Source organism: Myxine glutinosa, chromosome 14, assembly GCF_964187855.1.
Source record: "Myxine glutinosa chromosome 14, kmMyxGlut1.1, whole genome shotgun sequence".
Taxonomy (NCBI): Eukaryota; Metazoa; Chordata; class Myxini; order Myxiniformes; family Myxinidae; genus Myxine; species Myxine glutinosa.
This window is the reverse complement of record NC_136274.1, coordinates 65,327,233-65,347,128: the sequence shown is the minus strand read 5'-3', so window position 1 is coordinate 65,347,128 and position 19,896 is coordinate 65,327,233. Positions and strand designations below refer to the sequence as shown.

The 19,896-nt window shown below is 42.3% G+C and overlaps 1 protein-coding gene across 1 annotated transcript in view; it reads left to right on the top strand.

Moving 5' to 3' along the window:
- Positions 1-19,896, top strand: part of LOC137439873 (transient receptor potential cation channel subfamily M member 2) — a 132,336-nt gene that overhangs the window by 54,102 nt on the left and 58,338 nt on the right. The window contains exons 13-18 of the mRNA XM_078768000.1: positions 8,462-8,582; positions 10,050-10,195; positions 12,879-12,991; positions 15,659-15,745; positions 16,258-16,480; positions 16,623-16,741. Of these exons, the coding sequence (XP_078624126.1) occupies positions 8,462-8,582; positions 10,050-10,195; positions 12,879-12,991; positions 15,659-15,745; positions 16,258-16,480; positions 16,623-16,741 (809 nt within the window). The remainder of the gene's footprint in view (positions 1-8,461; positions 8,583-10,049; positions 10,196-12,878; positions 12,992-15,658; positions 15,746-16,257; positions 16,481-16,622; positions 16,742-19,896) is intronic.

The following is a 19,896-nucleotide window of genomic DNA, read 5'->3' as shown; positions in this document are numbered from 1 at the left end:
CCGTCGGTCAGAGCTCCTGGTGACAAGTCCTCTCGACTCAACGTTTGCTCTCGTTTATATGGACAAACTGGACTTAATCCCCTGTCCGCTGAACGTTAATCCTTTCTCCGCTAGTGCCCCGAGGTCATGCATGCACCAAGTCCTGGCATCAGCTCGCTCCCCTCCTGCTGTGAGTTCCGTTTACCAAACGATAGGGGGGTGCTCCAGCCAGGGGCTGTGACCAGGTGGACAAGAGATTATCATGTTCGGGCACATTCCTGACACTCATTTACGAACTCGTCTTTCACAGAGTTTGCAGGTAAAATGTATCTGCTTCGTTACCAGTGTTAATTAATAAGTTACCAGTGCCAATTAATAAGTTACACTGAGTTACACTTCCACAATTCCCTCATCTTTTTGTTTTTGTTTATATTAACCATTAATCTAAACATCAATATAAGTAAACAATCAATCACTACAAGTAAACATCATTACAAGTATAAGTAAATAATCAATCACTTTGGTAATCAAATTCCCTTGGGCATACACCGTCATCCTGCAAGAATCACAAAACATTTCGTTGGTCATTGACTCCTTCCATATCGTTCAATCTATTGCATTTGCATCACAAATATATTTTCAAAACAACACTTCACCATCACCAAGATACAACAATTTCACTTCATTTTCAAGTTTTGTAAAGCATCTGCACCATCTGGCAAAAACGTTTGCCTCCACACAAATGTTGACTTTGTTTGAAAGGAAGGGCTGATCACTTGTGTTTGAATCCTGGTATGAAACATTTTCTCCTAATGTCTTCATAGCTCCTGCACTACTCCGTGTAGGATTTCGCTGTTGTGGTAACATTGCGGAGTCATAGACTGACCCTGCTCTCCTTGTAGCATTCTTGCCACTTTTTGCTGTAAACCATAGTAATTCCTGAACAAGGCCTTCACCCAGTTGTAGTCGACTTGCCTCCTCCCTCATTGTGAGTGGGCAGCAAGTATTGGTGTGACGTTGATTGGCCAGCAAGATGTGGAACAGGGATGCCGGATGCATCCACAATGATGTTGGGACCATGGTGTTCAGGTCATTCATGGTCCTTACCAGGAGCAACCAGCAGAATCGTGCACAGCTGTTGTGACAAGGGCACAGCCGTTTTTTGCAGCTCCATGCTGGTTCCCCGGACGTTGGTGAAGTAATAACATATGTCCCCGCATTTCACAGAGGTTGCAGGTAAAATGTCGTTGTCCTGCAACTTCTGATGTGGTGAATGTTCGAAGCCTTCGAACAAGAGTAAGTGATCGCCTTTCTTTCATATGTTGCAGTGTGATCCAGGCAAATGGTCACATAAATTTCCTTGGTGAAGGTAAGCATTCATCTCCAAGTTTCACGGGAGAATGTCTTCATCATTCTTTGAGAAAGAGGGTGTATGCCATGATTAACTTCATTTTTTAGCCACAAATTTTCTTTCTCGAACTTCTTCCCAATTCCGTTAGCAATCCCTCCAAAATGTGATCTCGTCTTATCCTTATGCTCAGTCACATCTGAATCTGCTTTCCGCACACACTGAATCAGATAGGGTACATCTTACCATGAAATCAGCATAATCATGTATATCTTCCGACAGTTTCACATTCAACAATTTGTTGTTTTTCCTTAACACAAAAGTTATATTCATTTATATGCGTCACACAAATAATATTCAATCAGGTATGTATTTTATTACTAAACTAAGAATAGCATTGTATATGATTACAATCACAAACGGGAATACCTAATTCCCAACAACAATTTTCCCAAACCAACAAATTAAACATAATGTATTATTACCATAATTCCTCTCCACTTTTTCTTTTCCCTCTTTTTTTTTTCCTAACAGTGTGTCACTCGTGGTGATATGAGTTCACTGATATTGTAATTGACACAACTCATAACATTGTCGTTATGCCATTATCTTAATTCTACTGTATTCACTATTCATTTGCAACATCACTTGATTCATTCTTTTAATCTCGGTATTATTCATATCATCATAACAATCTTTCTATTTTAGGTCCATATTTGTTTCTATTCTTATCAACCTCCTACGGTTTATCAATTTGTTCCAAAACACTGCAACCAAAGGTTTTAACCAAAGCTCTACCAAACTATTTCCAATTTGAACTCAAAATGCTAATTAAACAACAATTCAAAGAATTAACTTCAATGGGTCAACAAACTCATTTTATAAACAGATCTAATTTTCCCATCCAATAATTTTCCTTGCCAAATGTCATATTGCAACACTTTAATAAACCTTCGAAAAATGTCTCCCAAATCAATAAATTCCCTTTTTACTTCCCAAATACTCATCTGTAAATTACATATTCAATTACAGTTTTTCCCTATTTGTTCGGCCTAAATGGCCACCGAAGTGGCTGCCAACATGCAGTACCGTTTTTATCTACCAAGCAAGTATTCGTCCACATAAGATCTCTACCAAAATGTTGTTTGTAAAAAACAAATCTGGGATTTCTGATTACATGGATGCACACTCTCAGGACATTTCAGGCTGCTTGTAAACAATCCACTACGATAAATTAATTCCTTTACCCACAATCAAATAATTAGTACAAATTGAGGATATTATCCCTATCACATTCATTTATAGATTCATTATGTTGGATCTAAATTTTCTCCCACTGCTGCAAGGAAGAACAATAGCTCTAATAAGTCTTTGTAATATCTCACTTCATTTACCCAGCATCGAAGAATTTATTTACTATCCATTCCCATCTGTTACCTATTTCTGATATTCCCAGAAAATATCCAAGTAAGTGTTTTTATTTTAAACCCCCTTAACTGTTGCTCATCCATTTCTATGCACCCAGTGAGTACTACTGACACCAGTATGCCAATATAGGTGTGCGAGTTTAACAAATATGTTGCAGGTACACGTGACATCGCGTTCTGAGTATAAATAACGTAACAGCGCATTCATGGCTGCCCCTTGGTTTAAGATTCACAATGCATTCCGTTTTAAAACTCACAATAGTTCAAATCAGCAAGATTTTCTTTACTATTTTCCCATATCATCTATGCCTAATACACATCCATACATGCAGCACAATTTATATGCTGATAAAATTCAAGTTTATATATATCTATCTATAATTCCACTAATCTCTGTGTGTATGTTTGTATGTATGTATGTTTGTATGTATGTATGTATGTATGTCTGTGACCGCTGTTTCTCGACAACTACCGGTCCGATATACTTGAAACTTGCCAGGTATATTGCTGGGGACCCGAGGATGTGCCTTTTCAAGGTTTCATATTAATCGGACAAGTACTTACCGAGCTATGTCCAAAAAACGATTCAACCAATCAGAGAGCAGCGAGCTATCACGTGTGCCGAACGTGGCGAACAGACTCTGCCTCGGACGGCACATTTGAGAGCGTATTCATTTATTTCACGTTGGCAAACTATGTTGGCGTTAAACTATGTTTTAAAACTAATTAAAACTACTATCTATAATTCCACGGGTCCGATAAAAAACACCGTACTCGCAAGCCGTTCGCTTTGGACCAAACCATTTCATGTAAATAGAGGGGGGGGATTGTCACCGTACTCGCAAGCCGTTCGCTTTGGACCAAACCATTTCATGTAAATAGAGGGGGGGGGGATATAATTTTAGATATATATATAGTACGGGCATGCCCTAGTATATATAAATCCATGAGCAGAGTATTCTGGGAAGTCAGTGTAAGACCTCTCCCAAATTTGGATAATTTTGTACTCCCTCATTTCCTTTTATGAAGCTCATATCCATAAATAGATGTTATTCTCATATAAATTCTATCAAAAATGGAATCCCAAAATTACTCACAATTTTACTATTAATTAATGGCTGCTCATAACCCAGCACATCAAATCTTTATATTCCATTTCCCTTGACAAAAGAGATAATGTTCATAATCAAATTATATTTCTATTTTATTTTATGGATTCTCTGGATATTCAATCCCATCCACATAAAACTATCCATTTCCAGACAGGCACACTGTCGGTGTCAACAATCTTGTAAGATTGATATACAAAACAACAAAAACAAAAACACTAACATTGACACACATAAACACACACACACATGCATTATGCGTATTTGTTTGCGTTGGAACCATTATTTACAGATCAAGATGGGTGTCAATTTTATTTCAATTTCATAAAATTTGTCCTTCAATTTTATAAATGCTAATACACAAATAGACCAAAAAGTTTATTCTTAGAAAACCCCTATAATGTCACATTGAAATTACCCTTTCAGTTCCCACCATAATTTATCCAAATTTGACTACACACCCATTTGCATGTCAGTCGACCACTGACCTATCAATCATGCGGAACACTAGTCCGAAATTCCCACCTGATCATCATGTGACTCTTGTCACTTAGTTTCAAAAATTTGCAAAGCAATTGTTCCAACTTTGTAAGTTTAAAATTGTGTGCCCAACATAAAAGATCCAATTTCGGCATGTGATCAATTAATTACTAATTTGCTTACAAGCAAAAGAAAAAAATGAATAATTCTTGCTCCGAAAACTTTTCAGACCCAAGAATCATCGACAGTTATTCATGTTTGTCCAGTAATCGAATCTGTTGAGGCCAATCATCATTTGGGATTTGCAGCAATGAAGGCCTAATCATTGTCTGAGGTACCGGTACGCACTGGTACCCTTGATCTTGGTTTGCCCCATGACCTTGTCCTCCTGTTGACATACGGACATCTTCTTCTCCAATGTCCCATCTTTCCACACTCGAAACACCGGTTTCTGTCGTTTCCTGGTCTGTGCACCTGTGCATTTGTATTGCTGGGCTGCATCTCTACATCCCTGAGTTGCCACTGCAATCTCTCGTTGTCTCCTGAAACACGAAAAAATTCTCTGTACCGTCCTTTTTGGGGAGACAACTGGAAATCAGATGGGACAACTGTCACTTTCATTCCTAATTTCGAGGGCAGTTGTGCATTTGTCTCCTCCACTGTATCCTGTATCCTTTTTATTTTAAGTTCTAGATCCGTTATCCGTTCTTGCTGTTCCCGTTGTCTGGATTCACCATCCCAAAGATGGAATGCAAGCCAGTCTACCGTTAGATTCTGTCTCTTCCTGGCTTTCAATCTTTGTTCCAATCTTTCCAATCGACTTCGCTCAAATGTACCATCTCTTGGAAACTCCTCATCATGTCCCTTTGTCCACAAATACCAATTCTCGACCTGCCTTATAGCTTCGGCACCATAACGGTCGTACATATGATGTGTACAAGTACCTTTTTTTGGAATCTCTGGTTGTCCTTGTGTATTCTTGCAGGCTCCATTTCCCATTCTGCCTTTTATCAAAGTAGCGTTGGATGTGTTGTAGCTTGTTCCAGGTTCCTCTAAAGCTTCACTCGTACCTCCAGGAAGGATCTCTCCACCTGTTCACACGGTGATTTCCAGAGAGTCTCCCTCAGTTGTGGCTTTTGCACAATCCAATCTGACAGATCAGTATTTGCAGATGAGCCGGAGGGTCAGTATGAAATGGGTGAATCCTCAGGTGTCCGCTCTGTTGACGGGGAAATCACACAATGGTAACCGCACATATATATCTGTATATAAACTCACCACCTTGCTCAATTTTCCCAGGTTGTCTCCACATTGATAATATCTCGCAAAGATATCAAAGCTTCTTTCTTGAGACCGCATTTTCATCAATCAGTCAATCAATATATTCAATTCAATTTATTCAGTTCAATTTATTCAGTTAAATTTATTCAATTAAATTCAATCAATTAGATTCAATCAATCAAGAATATCCAATCATATCATTCAACTTCTTCCATGATTGTCAAGAATATCCAATCATATCATTCAACTTCTTCCTGAGTGTGAAGAATATCTAATCATATCATTCAACCTCTTCCTGAGTGTGAAGAATATCCAATCATATCATTCAACTTCTTCCATAAGTGTGAAGAATATCCAATCATATCATTCAACCTCTTCCTGAGTGTGAAGAATATCCAATCATATCCTTCAACCTCTTCCATAAGTGTGAAGAATATCCAATCATATCATTCAACTTCTTTCATAAGTGTGAAGAATATCCAATCATATCATTCAACCTCTTCCTGAGTGTGAAGAATATCCAATCATATCATTCAACCTCTTCCTGAGTGTGAAGAATGTCCAATCATATCATTCAACTTCTTCCATAAGTATGAAGAATATCCAATCATATCATTCAACCTCTTCCTGAGTGTGAAGAATATCCAATCATATCCTTCAACCTCTTCCATAAGTGTGAAGAATATCCAATCATATCATTCAACCTCTTCCTGAGTGTGAAGAATATCTAATCATATCATTCAACCTCTTCCTGAGTGTGAAGAATATCCAATCATATCATTCAACTTCTTCCATAAGTGTGAAGAATATCCAATCATATCATTCAACTTCTTCCTGAGTGTGAAGAATATCCAATCATATCATTCAACTTCTTCCATAAGTGTGAAGAATATCCAATCATATCATTCAACCTCTTCCTGAGTGTGAAGAATATCTAATCATATCATTCAACCTCTTCCTGAGTGTGAAGAATATCCAATCATATCATTCAACTTCTTCCATAAGTGTGAAGAATATCCAATCATATCATTCAACTTCTTCCATAAGTGTGAAGAATATCCAATCATATCCTTCAACCTCTTCCATAAGTGTGAAGAATATCCAATCATATCATTCAACTTCTTCCTGAGTGTGAAGAATATCCAATCATATCATTCAACTTCTTCCATAAGTGTGAAGAATATCCAATCATATCATTCAACCTCTTCCTGAGTGTGAAGAATATCACTTCCACACTAACAAGGCTGCTTTCTTGCTTTATAAACCCATACCTATAACTTCAAAGGACTTGCAATACCATGTATTATGTAAAACAGTTATATCACAAATATAAAGACAATGGTTTTAAATTACCTTTGTTTGTTGCTTTTCTATAATCCTGAGCACTATTTTGAGGCCTTTATTGGATTCCTTGACCCAGAAAACATAGGATTAGGATATTTAATTAAGTTTCTAGGTTGACTAGAAGCCGAGATAGCGCAAAATATGTATTTTATGGCGGCCATTTTGAAAATCCAAAATGGCTGCCATGCAGGTGTCTGTGCAAATGCCAACATTGATTTTCGGATTCTCCATGCTATGATTCCAAAAATGTACAGGTTTGATAATCTCCCAAAATTTTGAACGAAATTATATTTGTTAACATAGCGAACCTGACTAAGTTTTAAAATCACCACTGATTCATCTAATCAAATGCGTCCTTGTCGCAACTGTCTAGTTTTATTTGACTTTTCACCGAGTGGATTTACGAAGAGCATCCTCCGTGGATATCTATTGGTGTATGCGTCAATGATTTTGTTGTAGTCAAGTCGGATATCACGATGGATGTAGAGCAGGACAAGGGCGTGAAAGCAATCCTCCGACATCATGCTCCGATAGTCCGTCTTGACATAACGGAGGGCAGAATTCGCTCCCTCAACTGGGTAAACGCAGCGCCAGCGGCGACATCAAAGCTTAGGCAGCTAGGCAAAAACGGCACTTTCTAAAATCAAAATAAGGGGGGGGGGCGCCGCTTGCGCCCCCATCTAAATCCGCCTCTGATTAACATATATTATTCCACATGGGAGTACTTAACAATGAGCCACGTTTCAATTTTTTCCATGGAGCGGTTTCGGAGATAGAGAGGAGCAATGTTCTTCAGTTTTCCCAAAATGGCGCCTGTACCACGTGACATATGACGTCATAATTATCATTAAAAGTTTATACAGGAGGAGACGCTCCTATTTTGAAAATTTTGTGTCCATCGGACTAATAGTCACAGAGAAATTTTTTCCATTCTGATTGGATCAAGTGTTCTACTTGTAGAATTATGACGTCATAACAAAGGCACCCATGATATCATCATGAACATATCTTATTCTCCATGGGGAGTACTTGACAATGAGCCATGTTTTAATTTTTTTCCATTGAGCAGTTTAGGATATATGGAGATGCAACGTTTTTCCAAGATGGCGTCCGTACCACGTGATTTATGTCACAAACAACATAGTGTTGCATGAGCTGCAAGGACATCAGTATGGACAATAACTATGTCGTTTGTGGGAATTCGAGCTGGGGTCCTAACATTATGAGCTCTGGCTTCAGTTGGGAACACCAAACGGGCCGACATGATAAACACAATATGTAAAGCAATGGAGACTCATAATAAGCATGATGTAAGGCAATAAACAGAGTAGATATCAATTTTGTCTGCAAATGGTGTCTTGTGCAAAGTTGCTCATTTTAAGTTGCTCTCATTTGTACAATATGCTCGCAGCTAAGCGACTGTTTCTGATCACTGACTGATCATGCATGTATGGCGTACCCTGGTGTTCCTTACTTTGTGAGTTTCCTTACAGTGCAAAAGCAGCACAGCTGCTGCCCTGGTCGCAACCAGGATGTTGAGAAGCATGACGTTGTATACAGATAACCCAAAAAGCATCCTCGAACTTGCAGCCGAGTACGAAGAGCTCGCAGTCGGTAAGATGGATTGGACTGTCTCTGTATACATCTAAGGTTTTCACGAACCAAACTGCAGTTGTTCAAATTTCAGCATTTCCATCGTACATGGCGGATCGGAATATCCGAACCACGTGACCATGAATCTTCATCGTGTTATTGCGTCATTGCTCGTTCCTCGATCTAATAACGGTGTGTATGTTTATCTTACTATAATTCACCAAATGTCCGTCCATCTGTCTTTCTGTCCATTCGAAGGTACCGTAAAAACTGCTGAACCGATCGCAACGATATTTTGGGTGCATAATCCTGGGATCTCTGGGAGTAAAATAGGCTATTTAGTTTTCCCAATTTCAGCTTTGGTCTCCAGCATTCTCAGGTTTGGACTCCCGTATAACATTCGCGTTCGCATAACGTTCATTGTAACGATGTTTTCATTGTGACTATGTTGTTTTCCCGGGTGCCGCACAAACGGCTGCACCGATCGCTGCACGGCTGCACCGATCGAACTCGGTGACCTCGGACAAAGACCTTTTATAAGAACACGGGTTGAATCCCTCCTTGAGAGAATTCCAACCCCCTCACCGCCATCATGGCCGTCTCTCCAACTTACAATCCCACGACATATGCGGAAAGGACGACCCAAAACCAATATAAGCATCATTAAACATCATTCGTATATAAACATCATTAAAAGTAAATAATGACCTCGGCCAAAGTTCAAACGACATTTAATCTCTACATGAGAGAATTCCACATAGCTATTTGGGCGGTGAATACACTAACAGATCGCTGTCTCCATCGATCTTGCCAAGGGCATAACAGCTATCAGCTCAAAATCATTTTAACTGTTGATTTGGTAGTTTTTACAATGAAGGAAACATTAACAATGTTGTTAAAAGTTTATTTTGCGATTAATTTGTGATTGGAGATATGTTGTTTGGAATGAAAAAAGAGATATCTAGTTCAAGTGAATGACGACATGCCGTGATGGTTTCTACTTTCTGAACGTGAACTTCGCGGATCGCCATATGCAGATTCGCCACGGTCCCATGATCGATTTTTCTATACGTGAACGTACCCGTTTGTTTGCGAACGGGTACGTTTTTCATGGAAGTCCTTCACGAACTTGCTGTCCATGTCTGACGTGCGACTGAAGGTGCTACAGGAATGTGGAATTTATTGGTTTCATGCTTTAGCATTCGCCATATCTGCATTGCCTGTTTGCTTCTGGCCTCACACCCGTGCGTAGCACGGGTATCTCACTAGTCATTTGGAATTTTGAATATTGATTTATATTTATTTAATTACCACAGTGTAGAAAGAGATGCGGGATGAAATCCCTGGGTGTCACATGGTCATGAGGTCGGAGCCGAAGCTGATCTGGCCGTAAAGTCAAACCACAGACTTGTTGTTGTAATGTTGCATGTAACCTGGGTTGGTTCATTCTTGTACCTGGATGTTGCCTGTTGCTGCCTCGTACTGCAGGAATGTTTGATCATTGCTTCCAAGAAAATGAGGAACAAGCTGAAGAGCTACTCATGCAGCAGTTGGATATGTGGGGGGGAAACACCTGCCTCTACCTGGCCTTCAAAGCCGATGCCAAAGACTTTTTCTCTCACTTCGGCGTGCAGGTTGTTATCCCAAGAAAGTCATGCAACAATATGGTTGACACACGCCACGTGGTTTTGGGGATCATGTGACCTCCAGATCTGTGTTGTCTTCCTGTACACTTCATCAGAGAGCAGGATATCTCAAAAAGTTGTGGACGGATTTGGACGAAACTTGGTGGACTGGTTGGGTGTCTGACAAGGAGAAATCGATTCGATTTTGGTGAAGATCTGAATATGGATTGGGATATGATAATTATTTAATTTTTTAAGTGATTCTTCACCATTGAGTGATATGGCCAACCAGGCGGAGGTATGCTCTCTACTGAGTGCCGTTCTAGTTTTTAATGCAAAAGGACATAGGGATTTTACTCAAAAAAGTATGGAAACGAGGTAGAGATGGTCACAATAAACCATCATGTAAAATCATCCCTACATCATTTAAAAAAATTTTTTATTACTTGTTGGATAATGGAGTTGTGCGGAGTGCAAGCAGTACTTTTATACATTTAAAAAATATTTTCAAATATTTTACCAAAACGGCCTTGATTGTTATCATGAGTCATCCAATACATGACTTTTGAAATGACGTATAATGCTGACGAGACGTTTCACGCATGCGCTGTATATGTTTTCAGTGACTCGGTCTGGCTCGCCAAAGACTTTTAACCTGCCGTTGCTAACACGAATTGTGCGACTCAAATCGTCTTTTAAACATAATTTTTAGCATTTAGACAAAGGAGTGGCAATTTCAATATGGTTAACCATAATTGTTCTGTTCTTGATTGGACCAGATTTAGAAAGAAACACACCTTTATATACCAGGTCCCACAGTTGACAGTGCATGTCAGAGCAGAAACTCTACCATGAAGTCCAAGGAACTGTCCGCAGAACTCTGAGATAGAATTGTGAGGAGGCAGAGATCTGGGAAAAGGTAACAAACTATTTCTAGAGTCTTGAAAGTTCCCCAGAGCACAGTGAGCTTCATCATTAGGAAATGAAAAGAGTATTGAACTACCCAGACTCTTCCTAGAGCTGGCCGTCCGACCAAACTGAACAACTGGCGGACAAGTAGGACCTTGGTCAGGGAGGTTACCAAGAACCCATTGACGACCCTGACAAAACTGGCGTCCCTTGGCTGAGATGGGAGAACCTGCCGGAAGGACAACAGTCTCTGCAGTGCTTCACAAATCTAGGCATTATGGGAGAGTGGCCAGATGGAAACCACTCCTGCGAAAAAGACATCACAGCACACCTGGAGTTTGCAAAAAGGCAAGTGCAAGACTGAGAGCAGGAGGCAAAAGATTCTGTGGCCTGATGAGACGAAAATTTAACCCTTTGGCCTGAATGCAAAGCAAAGCATTACATCTGGCAGAAATCGAGCACAGCTCATCATCAAACTAACACCATCCCTACAGTGAAGCATGGTGATGGCAGCATCATGCTATGGGGATGCTTTTCAGTGGCAGGGACTGGGAGACTTGTAAGAATAGAGGGAACAATGAATGGAGCCAAATACAGGCAAATCCTTGAGGAGAACCTGCTTGAGAATGCAAAAGAAACTAGACTGTGGCAAAGATTTATATACCAACAGGACAATGACCGCAAGCATACAGCCAAACCAACACTGGAATGGCTTCAGAACAAAAATGTGAAAGTCCTTGAGTGGCCCAGCCAAAGCCCAGACTTGAATCCCATTGAGAATCTGTGGAAAGACTTGGAGATTGCTGTTCACCGACGTTCCCCATCCAACTTGAAAGAGCTTTTGCAAATTTACAAGGAAGAATAGGAGAAACTCCCCAAATCAAGATGTACAAAGCTGATACAGACATACCCAAGAAGACTAGAAGCTGTAATCACTGCCAAAGGCGCTCTACAAAGTATTGATTCAGGGGGTTGAATACTTATTCAGGGGGTCGAATTAGACATTTCTGTATTACATTTTTGGTTATTTTGTTAAATCTTCTAAAAAAAAAGCCACGTTGTCATTATAGAGTATTATGTGTAGATCAGTGACGAAAATATCTCATTTTAATCCATTTTAAATTCAGGCTGTAACACAACAAAATGTGAAAAAGTCAAGGGGTGTGAATACTTTCTGAAGGCACTCTGCATTCTTGCGTCGGCAGTGGATATAACACACACACACACAAACTAAACTTTTAGCGATATATGTAAAATTCTCGTGTTAATTTATCTTATAGTCCCGGAACCAAACAAACAGTATATTTATAACAGCCTTCACAGCGCCCAAAGCTCCACTCCTTCACAGAGCCATTCCAAGTACAAATCCTTATCCAGGACCCATAATACATTTTATTTCGCACCAAACTCTTCAGCTTCCTGTGGTTTCTGCGCATGTGAACCCATCGAGCATTTTGGGGGTGGATTACGTCATTTTGAAAGTTCCGTATTGGTGGCATGACATATTGTGGGTCAGTGCAAGGCAAAGGTCAGGGCAGTTGCAACTGAATAATATCACATGATCGTGGAAAGCATTGAACATTTTACCTTTTTCCCTTTTGAGGTTTTCAAGTTTGAAGTGACATCCGGATCAGGTTTATTGATTGTTATTTATCGCAATTAATGAATTGTGATTTCAAATTACAGAAGTGCTTTGATGTGAAGGAATGAAAGAATTTTTTTTTTATCTTTACGACACGCAATTGTCATTTTAGTTGAACATGCCCTTTGCTTCCACTTCCAGAACCTCCTGACACAAGTATGGTTTGGGGAGATGTCCGACACTGTGGAATTGTGGAGGGTCATTGCATGTTTAATGTGCCCTCTGCTTATTTTCACTACTTTAATCAGCTTCAGGTAATATGTCTGCTGTAACGTCGTACCTGGCTAACTCTGTGCACCATAAGCTCTGTATTGTTTCACTATGTCCACTGGAAGCTCATACTTGCTTTGCTATGTCTGCCATAAGCTTGAACTTGGCTTCTTATGTTCACTGCAACCTTGGGCATTGCACACTCACTTTTGTGGTGTTGAATGACTTATTTTGGGAGCACCATGGAAACAGGAATCAAATTCCAGTTCAATGGTGAATTGTGAACTTCCAAATATACAGTGCATTCAGAAAGTATTCAGACCTCTTCACTTTTTTCACATTTTGTTATGTTGCAGCCTTGTGCTGAAATCGTTTAAATTCATTTTTTCCCTCATCAATCTCCACCCAATACCCCATAATGACAAAGAGAAAACAGGATTTTAGAAAGTTTTGCAAATTTATTAAAAAGAAAAAACTGAAATATCACATTGACATAAGTATTCATACCCTTTGCTATGACACTTGAAATTTAGCTCAGGTGCCTCCCATTTCTCTTGATCATCTTCATAAATATGACTTTACATTCAAAACATCACTCAAGACCCACCTGTTCAGCACTGCATTCAACATTCAACCCACAGCATTTAACCCCTGACTATCACTTCTCCTTCTCCCTCCTTTTGCTTTAAATATTTCCCTATTGATTCTTGTCTTTTTGCAATTGTTGTTTTCATGTTTTGTTATGCATTATGTTTTGCACTCTGTCAAAGCGCCTTTGGGCTTCATGAAAAGCGCTATACAAAATAAATGAATTATTATTATTATTATTATCTTTGAGACGTTTCTACACCTTGATTGGAGTCCACCTATGGTAAATTCAATTGATTGGACATGATTTGGAAAGGCACACACCTGTCTATATAAGATCTCACAGCTGACAATGCATATCAGAGCAAAAACCAAGCCATGAGTTCGAAGGAACTGCCTGCAGAGCTCAGAGACAGGATTGTGTTGAGGCACAGATCTGCGGAAGCCTACAAGAAAATTTCTGCTGCATTGAAGGTTCCCAAGAGCACCGTGGCCTCCATAATTCTTAAATGGAAGAAGTTTGGAACAACCAGGACTCTTCCTAGAGTTGGCCGCCCGGCCAAACTGAGCAATCGGGGGAGAAGGGCCTTGGTAAGAGAGGTGACCAAGAACCCGATGGTCACTCTGGCTGAGCTCCAGAGATCCTGTGTGGAGATGGGAGAAACTTCCAGAAGGACAACCATCACTGCAACACTCCACCGATCTGGGCTTTATGGCAGAGTGGCCAGACGGAAGCATCTCCTCAGTGAAAGACACATGAAAGCCCGCTTCGAGTTTGCAAAAAAGCACCTAAAGGACTTTCAGACTGTGAGAAACAAGATTCTGTGGTCTGATGAAACCAAGATTGAACTGTTTGGCCTCAATTCTAAGTGTCATGTCTGGAGGAAACCAGACACCGCTCATCACCTGCCCAATACCATCCAACGGTGAAGCATGGTGGTGCAACATCATGCTGTGGGGGTGTTTTTCAGCAACAGGGACTGGGGGACTGGTCAGGGTTGAGGGAACAATGAACGGAACAAAGTACAGAGATATCCTTAATGAAAACCTGGAACAGAGCGCTCAGGACCTCAGACTGGGCCGAAGGTTCACCTTCGAACAGGACAATGACCCTAAGCACACAGCCAAGACAATGCAGAAGTGGCTTAGGGACAACTCTGTGAAGGTCCTTGAGTGGCCCAGCCAGAGCCCTGACTTGAACCCAATCGAACATCTCTGGAGAGACCTGAAAATGGCTGTCCACCAACGGTCCCCATCCAACCTGACAGAGCTTGAGAGGATCTGCAGAGAAGAATGGCAGAAAATCCACAAATCCAGGTGTGCAAAGCTTGTCGGATCATACCCAAGAACACTCGAGGCTGTAATCGCTGCCAAAGGTGCTTCAACTAAGTACTGAGTTAAGGGTCTGAATACTTATGTCAATGTGATGTTTCAGTTTTTTCTTTGTAATAAATTTGCAAAACTTTCTAAAATCCTGTTTTCTCTTTGTCATTATGGGGTATTGAGTGTAGATTGATGAGGGAAAAAATGAATTTAAACGATTTCAGCATAAGGCTGCTACATAACAAAATGTGAAAAAAGTGAAGGGGTGTGAATACTTTCTGAATGCACTGTACATACAGTCAACCCTCGTTAATCTGGACTACCTTGTTCCCAGCACCCAATGTCGGATTAGCGAGATTGTCAGATAAACTATTTTGTGGATTGGAGGGATAAAATGAATGGCGGAAATCTGTTCCTGGATGTTTTGGTCGGATTGCGAGATTTCCGGATTAAACGGGGTTGGATTAATGAGGGTTGACTGTATGTATGTATGTATTGTATTTATACGTGTATGTATAAATGTATATGTATATATGTATTCATTCCTCATGCCTGTCATCTATTTATACTTCATCACAATAACCTGTACAATGTCCACTGATATCTCTTGATGTCCTTAACCTACCTGTGATGTAGGACAAGTACATTGTGAAACGTCTCTGTACCTTTACTTGAGTCTTCTATCACGAAAATTTTAAAGTGAGGCCTATAGTTCTTTGCAAGCTCTTAAGTCATCTTGCACTGATACATGCATCATCGGGGATGAACCAAGACGGGATTTGTTTGTTGGTTCTTCACAGGCAGCATGAGTTGAATGAAGAGGAAATGCTCAATGAACAAATGCCAGAAAACATTGAAGATGTCCCAATTTCAGGAAAGTCTTTGAGGTTTGTTTAAATGAAAGTCTTTATTACCTCCGCCACCGGAGGTGGACAGTTATGTTTTCATCCATGTCTGTTTGTCTGTCTGTAAAGTTATGGATAGATTCGGACAAAACCTGGTGGACAGTTTTTTATGTATGGCACGGACAAAATCATTCGATTTTGGTGAAAATCCCGAATACTATAATTTCTTTTTATTCAAGTAATTCTTCACCAATTGGGAGAGTAAATAAGGACACAAACAATACATAGCACGATATTTCAAAACGTTGGACACGGATTCGGACAAAACTATGTGTACAAGTTGGTTAGGTGACAAGAACAAGCCTGTTATATTTTGGTTCATATCCAGATGCAGATCCGGAATATCAGTGGGATACAAAGCGTAAACTGGTTAGCAAAGCGCACTACCGAATGCCGTTCTAGTTATCTTCTGTTTTGCAAGTTTCATAGATTTCCTGGAGCAAAGCAGGTATTTCCCACCATGGTCGAGATTGCTTTCTTGTTTCTGTTGTCAGCATGAAACCTGTTGGAGGAGCTGGTTGTATCCGTCGCTGGATGTCTTTCTGGAATGCTCCGATAACAACATTCTTCACAAACCTCGCATCGGAACTGATCTTCCTGTGTATTTACGCTTACGTGATTCTTGCCAATATCCACCCGTGGCCCACTGGTCCTGGTTCTTGGGAGATTTTGTTATACTTCTGGTTTGTCGCCTTCATCACCGAGGAGCTAAGGCAGGTATGTTTTGGTTCATTAAAGGAAGGGATCGTGGTTCCTCAGCCAATGTGTGCAAATGACATAACAATGTTGCTGTGAGAGTGTAAAGTTGGTTTTATCTTCCAGTCGTCATAACAGGTGTCGCTCACTTTCTTTTGGACAGATCTTGATGGACGCCTTCAACTTTGGGATGCTTTTCGCCTTGGAGCATTATATTTCGGATTTCTGGAACAAACTTGATCTCTTGACTTCAGTTCTTATTGTTGCCGGTATGGCCTGCAGGTACGTTGTCATTTTGTGAGTTGGGTGACTGCATTCTTTCTTTATACGTTGGGACCACCATGTGTTTATTACATCCCCAAAATGGCGTTGTTTAAACCCCCAGCCCTGTCCTTCCTCTCCCTGTGCCCCATACAAATTCCTTCCCTCATCTCGCTTCCATCGAACCTCATTCTCTCTCCTGCAGTCATACTTTTTTTTCTCTTCCCTTTCTCAATGTTAATTGTCTCAATACCTTTTCCCCCTCATTATGCCTACAGTACAAACTTCATAAATGGATGCCATAGCGGCTTTAGTGGCTTAGATAACACCGTGGCCGTGGCACCCCCGCAATGTGACTGAACCCCATTCCATTCCATCCCTCATATCCCGTTTTATTTGAATTCCCTGTGAATATTGTTTTTTTAATTTGCTTCCCTTTCCTTCCCTGGGTTAGATAGAGGGTTTGTATGTGTGATGTTGAGTCGGCCTTTCGTATCAGATGTATGTGGCCTGTGTTAATGGTTTCACTCTGTCATTATTCATTAATTAAGGCCGTCATCATACTTATATGATTTTCTTATTATATTGTCTGTTCAAATTGACATGATTCACATGGATTCCGTGGGTAACTCGGAAGCATTTCCATGAATAGTTAGTGCAGCGACTGATGATGCAATGATATAACATTACTATCGGAAGCCCTTCTTAAAAACATCATGATAGAAAAAGAAAAGAAAGGAAGCCTTTTATTCCTGCGTTGGTTGAAAGGGTTCAAAAATTGTGATCAGGGCAATTCAACTCAATCGGAGACCAAAGTCAGCAGTTCCTGCTTGTTTGGCATTTTCTTTCACCAAAATCTCCTGCACGATCCTGTCTCCCAACACCTGATACACATATTTACCCTTGCCTGAGGAGAGGGTATTGCATTTGAATCAGTTTGTTTGTCTGTTTGTTTGTCTTTGTGTTTGTTTGTTTGTCCGCACAGAATAAATATGATTTTCTCTGCAACCGTTGGTCCGATTGACAGGAAATTTGCACCATAGGTGTAACTCCACCTGTAGAATTTTTAAATCATAATTATGATGTCATAAGTCACGTGGTATGGGCGCCATCTTGGGAAAACCGAAAAGAATTGCACCTCTATATCTCCAAAAGCGCAACATAGAAAACATTGAGACATAGCTCATTGTAAAGAACTCTCTATGTGGAATAACATATGTTAATGATGATATCATAGGTGCCTCCATTATGACGTCATAATTCGACAAGTGCAAAACTTCATCCGATAAAGATGAAATTTCTTGAGCATCATCTAGGGATAAGTTGGGCAGGGAAAATTTTTTAATGATGTCATCGGTTACGATGACGTCATCGTAAAAGACCATAGTAGGTAGAAATTTATGGGTAGAACGGAATGTTACACACAAATGGATGGAGGAACCTGTGGCGGACACGAAAGCCCACTGGCGTGGTGACATCATACCGCGCACCAAGTGGGCGGCGGCCACGCCCGAGGGGTAGGCGTGGCCTGAGGATATACACGGGGCGCGCAGCCCGGAGCGCGCTAATGCTACAGTGAGCTCCTGAAATAAAGACGCTTATAAGTTACCGCTTGTCCGCTTCCTCCTTGCTCGCAAGCAGCACGCGTAACGCCGCGCTTTACTGGTGACCCTCGACGTTGGATCTGCCGGAGCGATCCTTCCACACACGACGCCATTGCCATGGCCAACAACGCAATGTCGATTAAACTTCCCGAATTTTGGGAGGCCCAGGCCGAAGTCTGGTTCATCCAAGCCGAAGCCCAATTTCAGTTTCGGCGCCTCACCGGCGACGACACGCGCTACTGCCACGTCGTCGCCTCCCTCGGGCCCAGCACGGCCGCTCGAGTTGTGTCCGTCCTTCGCCACCCACCGGACGGCCACAGGTACGAGGCACTCAAGCGGCTACTCCTAGCCACGTTCGGCCTCACGGACGACGCACGGGCCGACCGCCTCCTGGATCTCCCCGAGCTCGGCGACACGCGCCTGTCGGTCCGAATGGACCATATGCTGTCACTGTTGGGCGACGAAGCCCCCGGTTCTCTATTCCGGGCGCTTTTCCGTCGCCAACTTCCAGCGCAGGTTCGCCTCACGTTGGCCGGGACCGTGCTAATGGAACCCCGAGCATTGGCAGCCGAGGCGGACAGGTACTTCGCGGCTTCGGACACGCGGGCGAGAGTCGGTGCGGCCGTCACCGACCTCGAGGCTGATGCTGCTGATGATGCTGATCTACAGCATCAGCTTACACAGCATACGCAGCATGCTGATACGCACCTCGTGACCGCCGCCACGCCCCGCCCACCGCCGCGGCGAAAACCACCAACTCCACCGGCCTGGCGGAGCCAGCCGCACTCCTCCAGCTCCACCACCTGGTGCTGGTTCCACGCCAAGTTCGGCCACGAGGTTCGGCAGTGTCATCCGCCATGCTCCTTCAACAGGTCGGGAAACGCCCGGGCCGGCGCTCAATAGTGGTGATGAGTGCCGGCCGTTCGAGCAGCCTGCTGTTCATAACGGACACCTTATCCGGGCGCCGTTACCTGTGCGACACGGGAGCACAGGTGAGTGTCATTCCCGCCGGTACATCAGACAAGCACGCCGCGGGCGGGGGCCCTGCGCTGCTTGCCGCGAACGGGACGCCCATCCGTACGGACGGAAAACGCTGCCTCTCTCTGCGGTTCGGAGGGCAGGTTTTCCGATGGACGTTCGTCACCGCCGACGTGCCCATGGCACTGCTTGGCGCGGACTTCCTGTGCGCTAATGGGCTCCTGGTCGACGTAAAGCGCAGACGTCTTGTTCAGGCCGAGACGTTCAGCTCGCTCGCTTGTGCTCTGCCCAGCTCGTCGAGCAGCTCAACGAGCGGCTCGCCGAGCGGCTTGCCAAGCAGCTTGCCGAACGGTTTCGGTTCCGGCCACGTTGATCTGTACGCTTCCGGCAGCGGACGAATTCACCCGCCTCCTCGCCGGCTTCCCGGCCCTCACGCGGCCCACCTTCTCGGCGGGGGCCGTCAAGCACGGGGTGGCCCATCACATCCCCACCGTCGGGCCACCGGTCTACGCCCGGGCACGCCGCCTCGAGCCGACGAAGCTGGCGGTGGCAAAAGCGGGGTTCGCTACCCTGGAGCGACTCGGCATCGTTCGG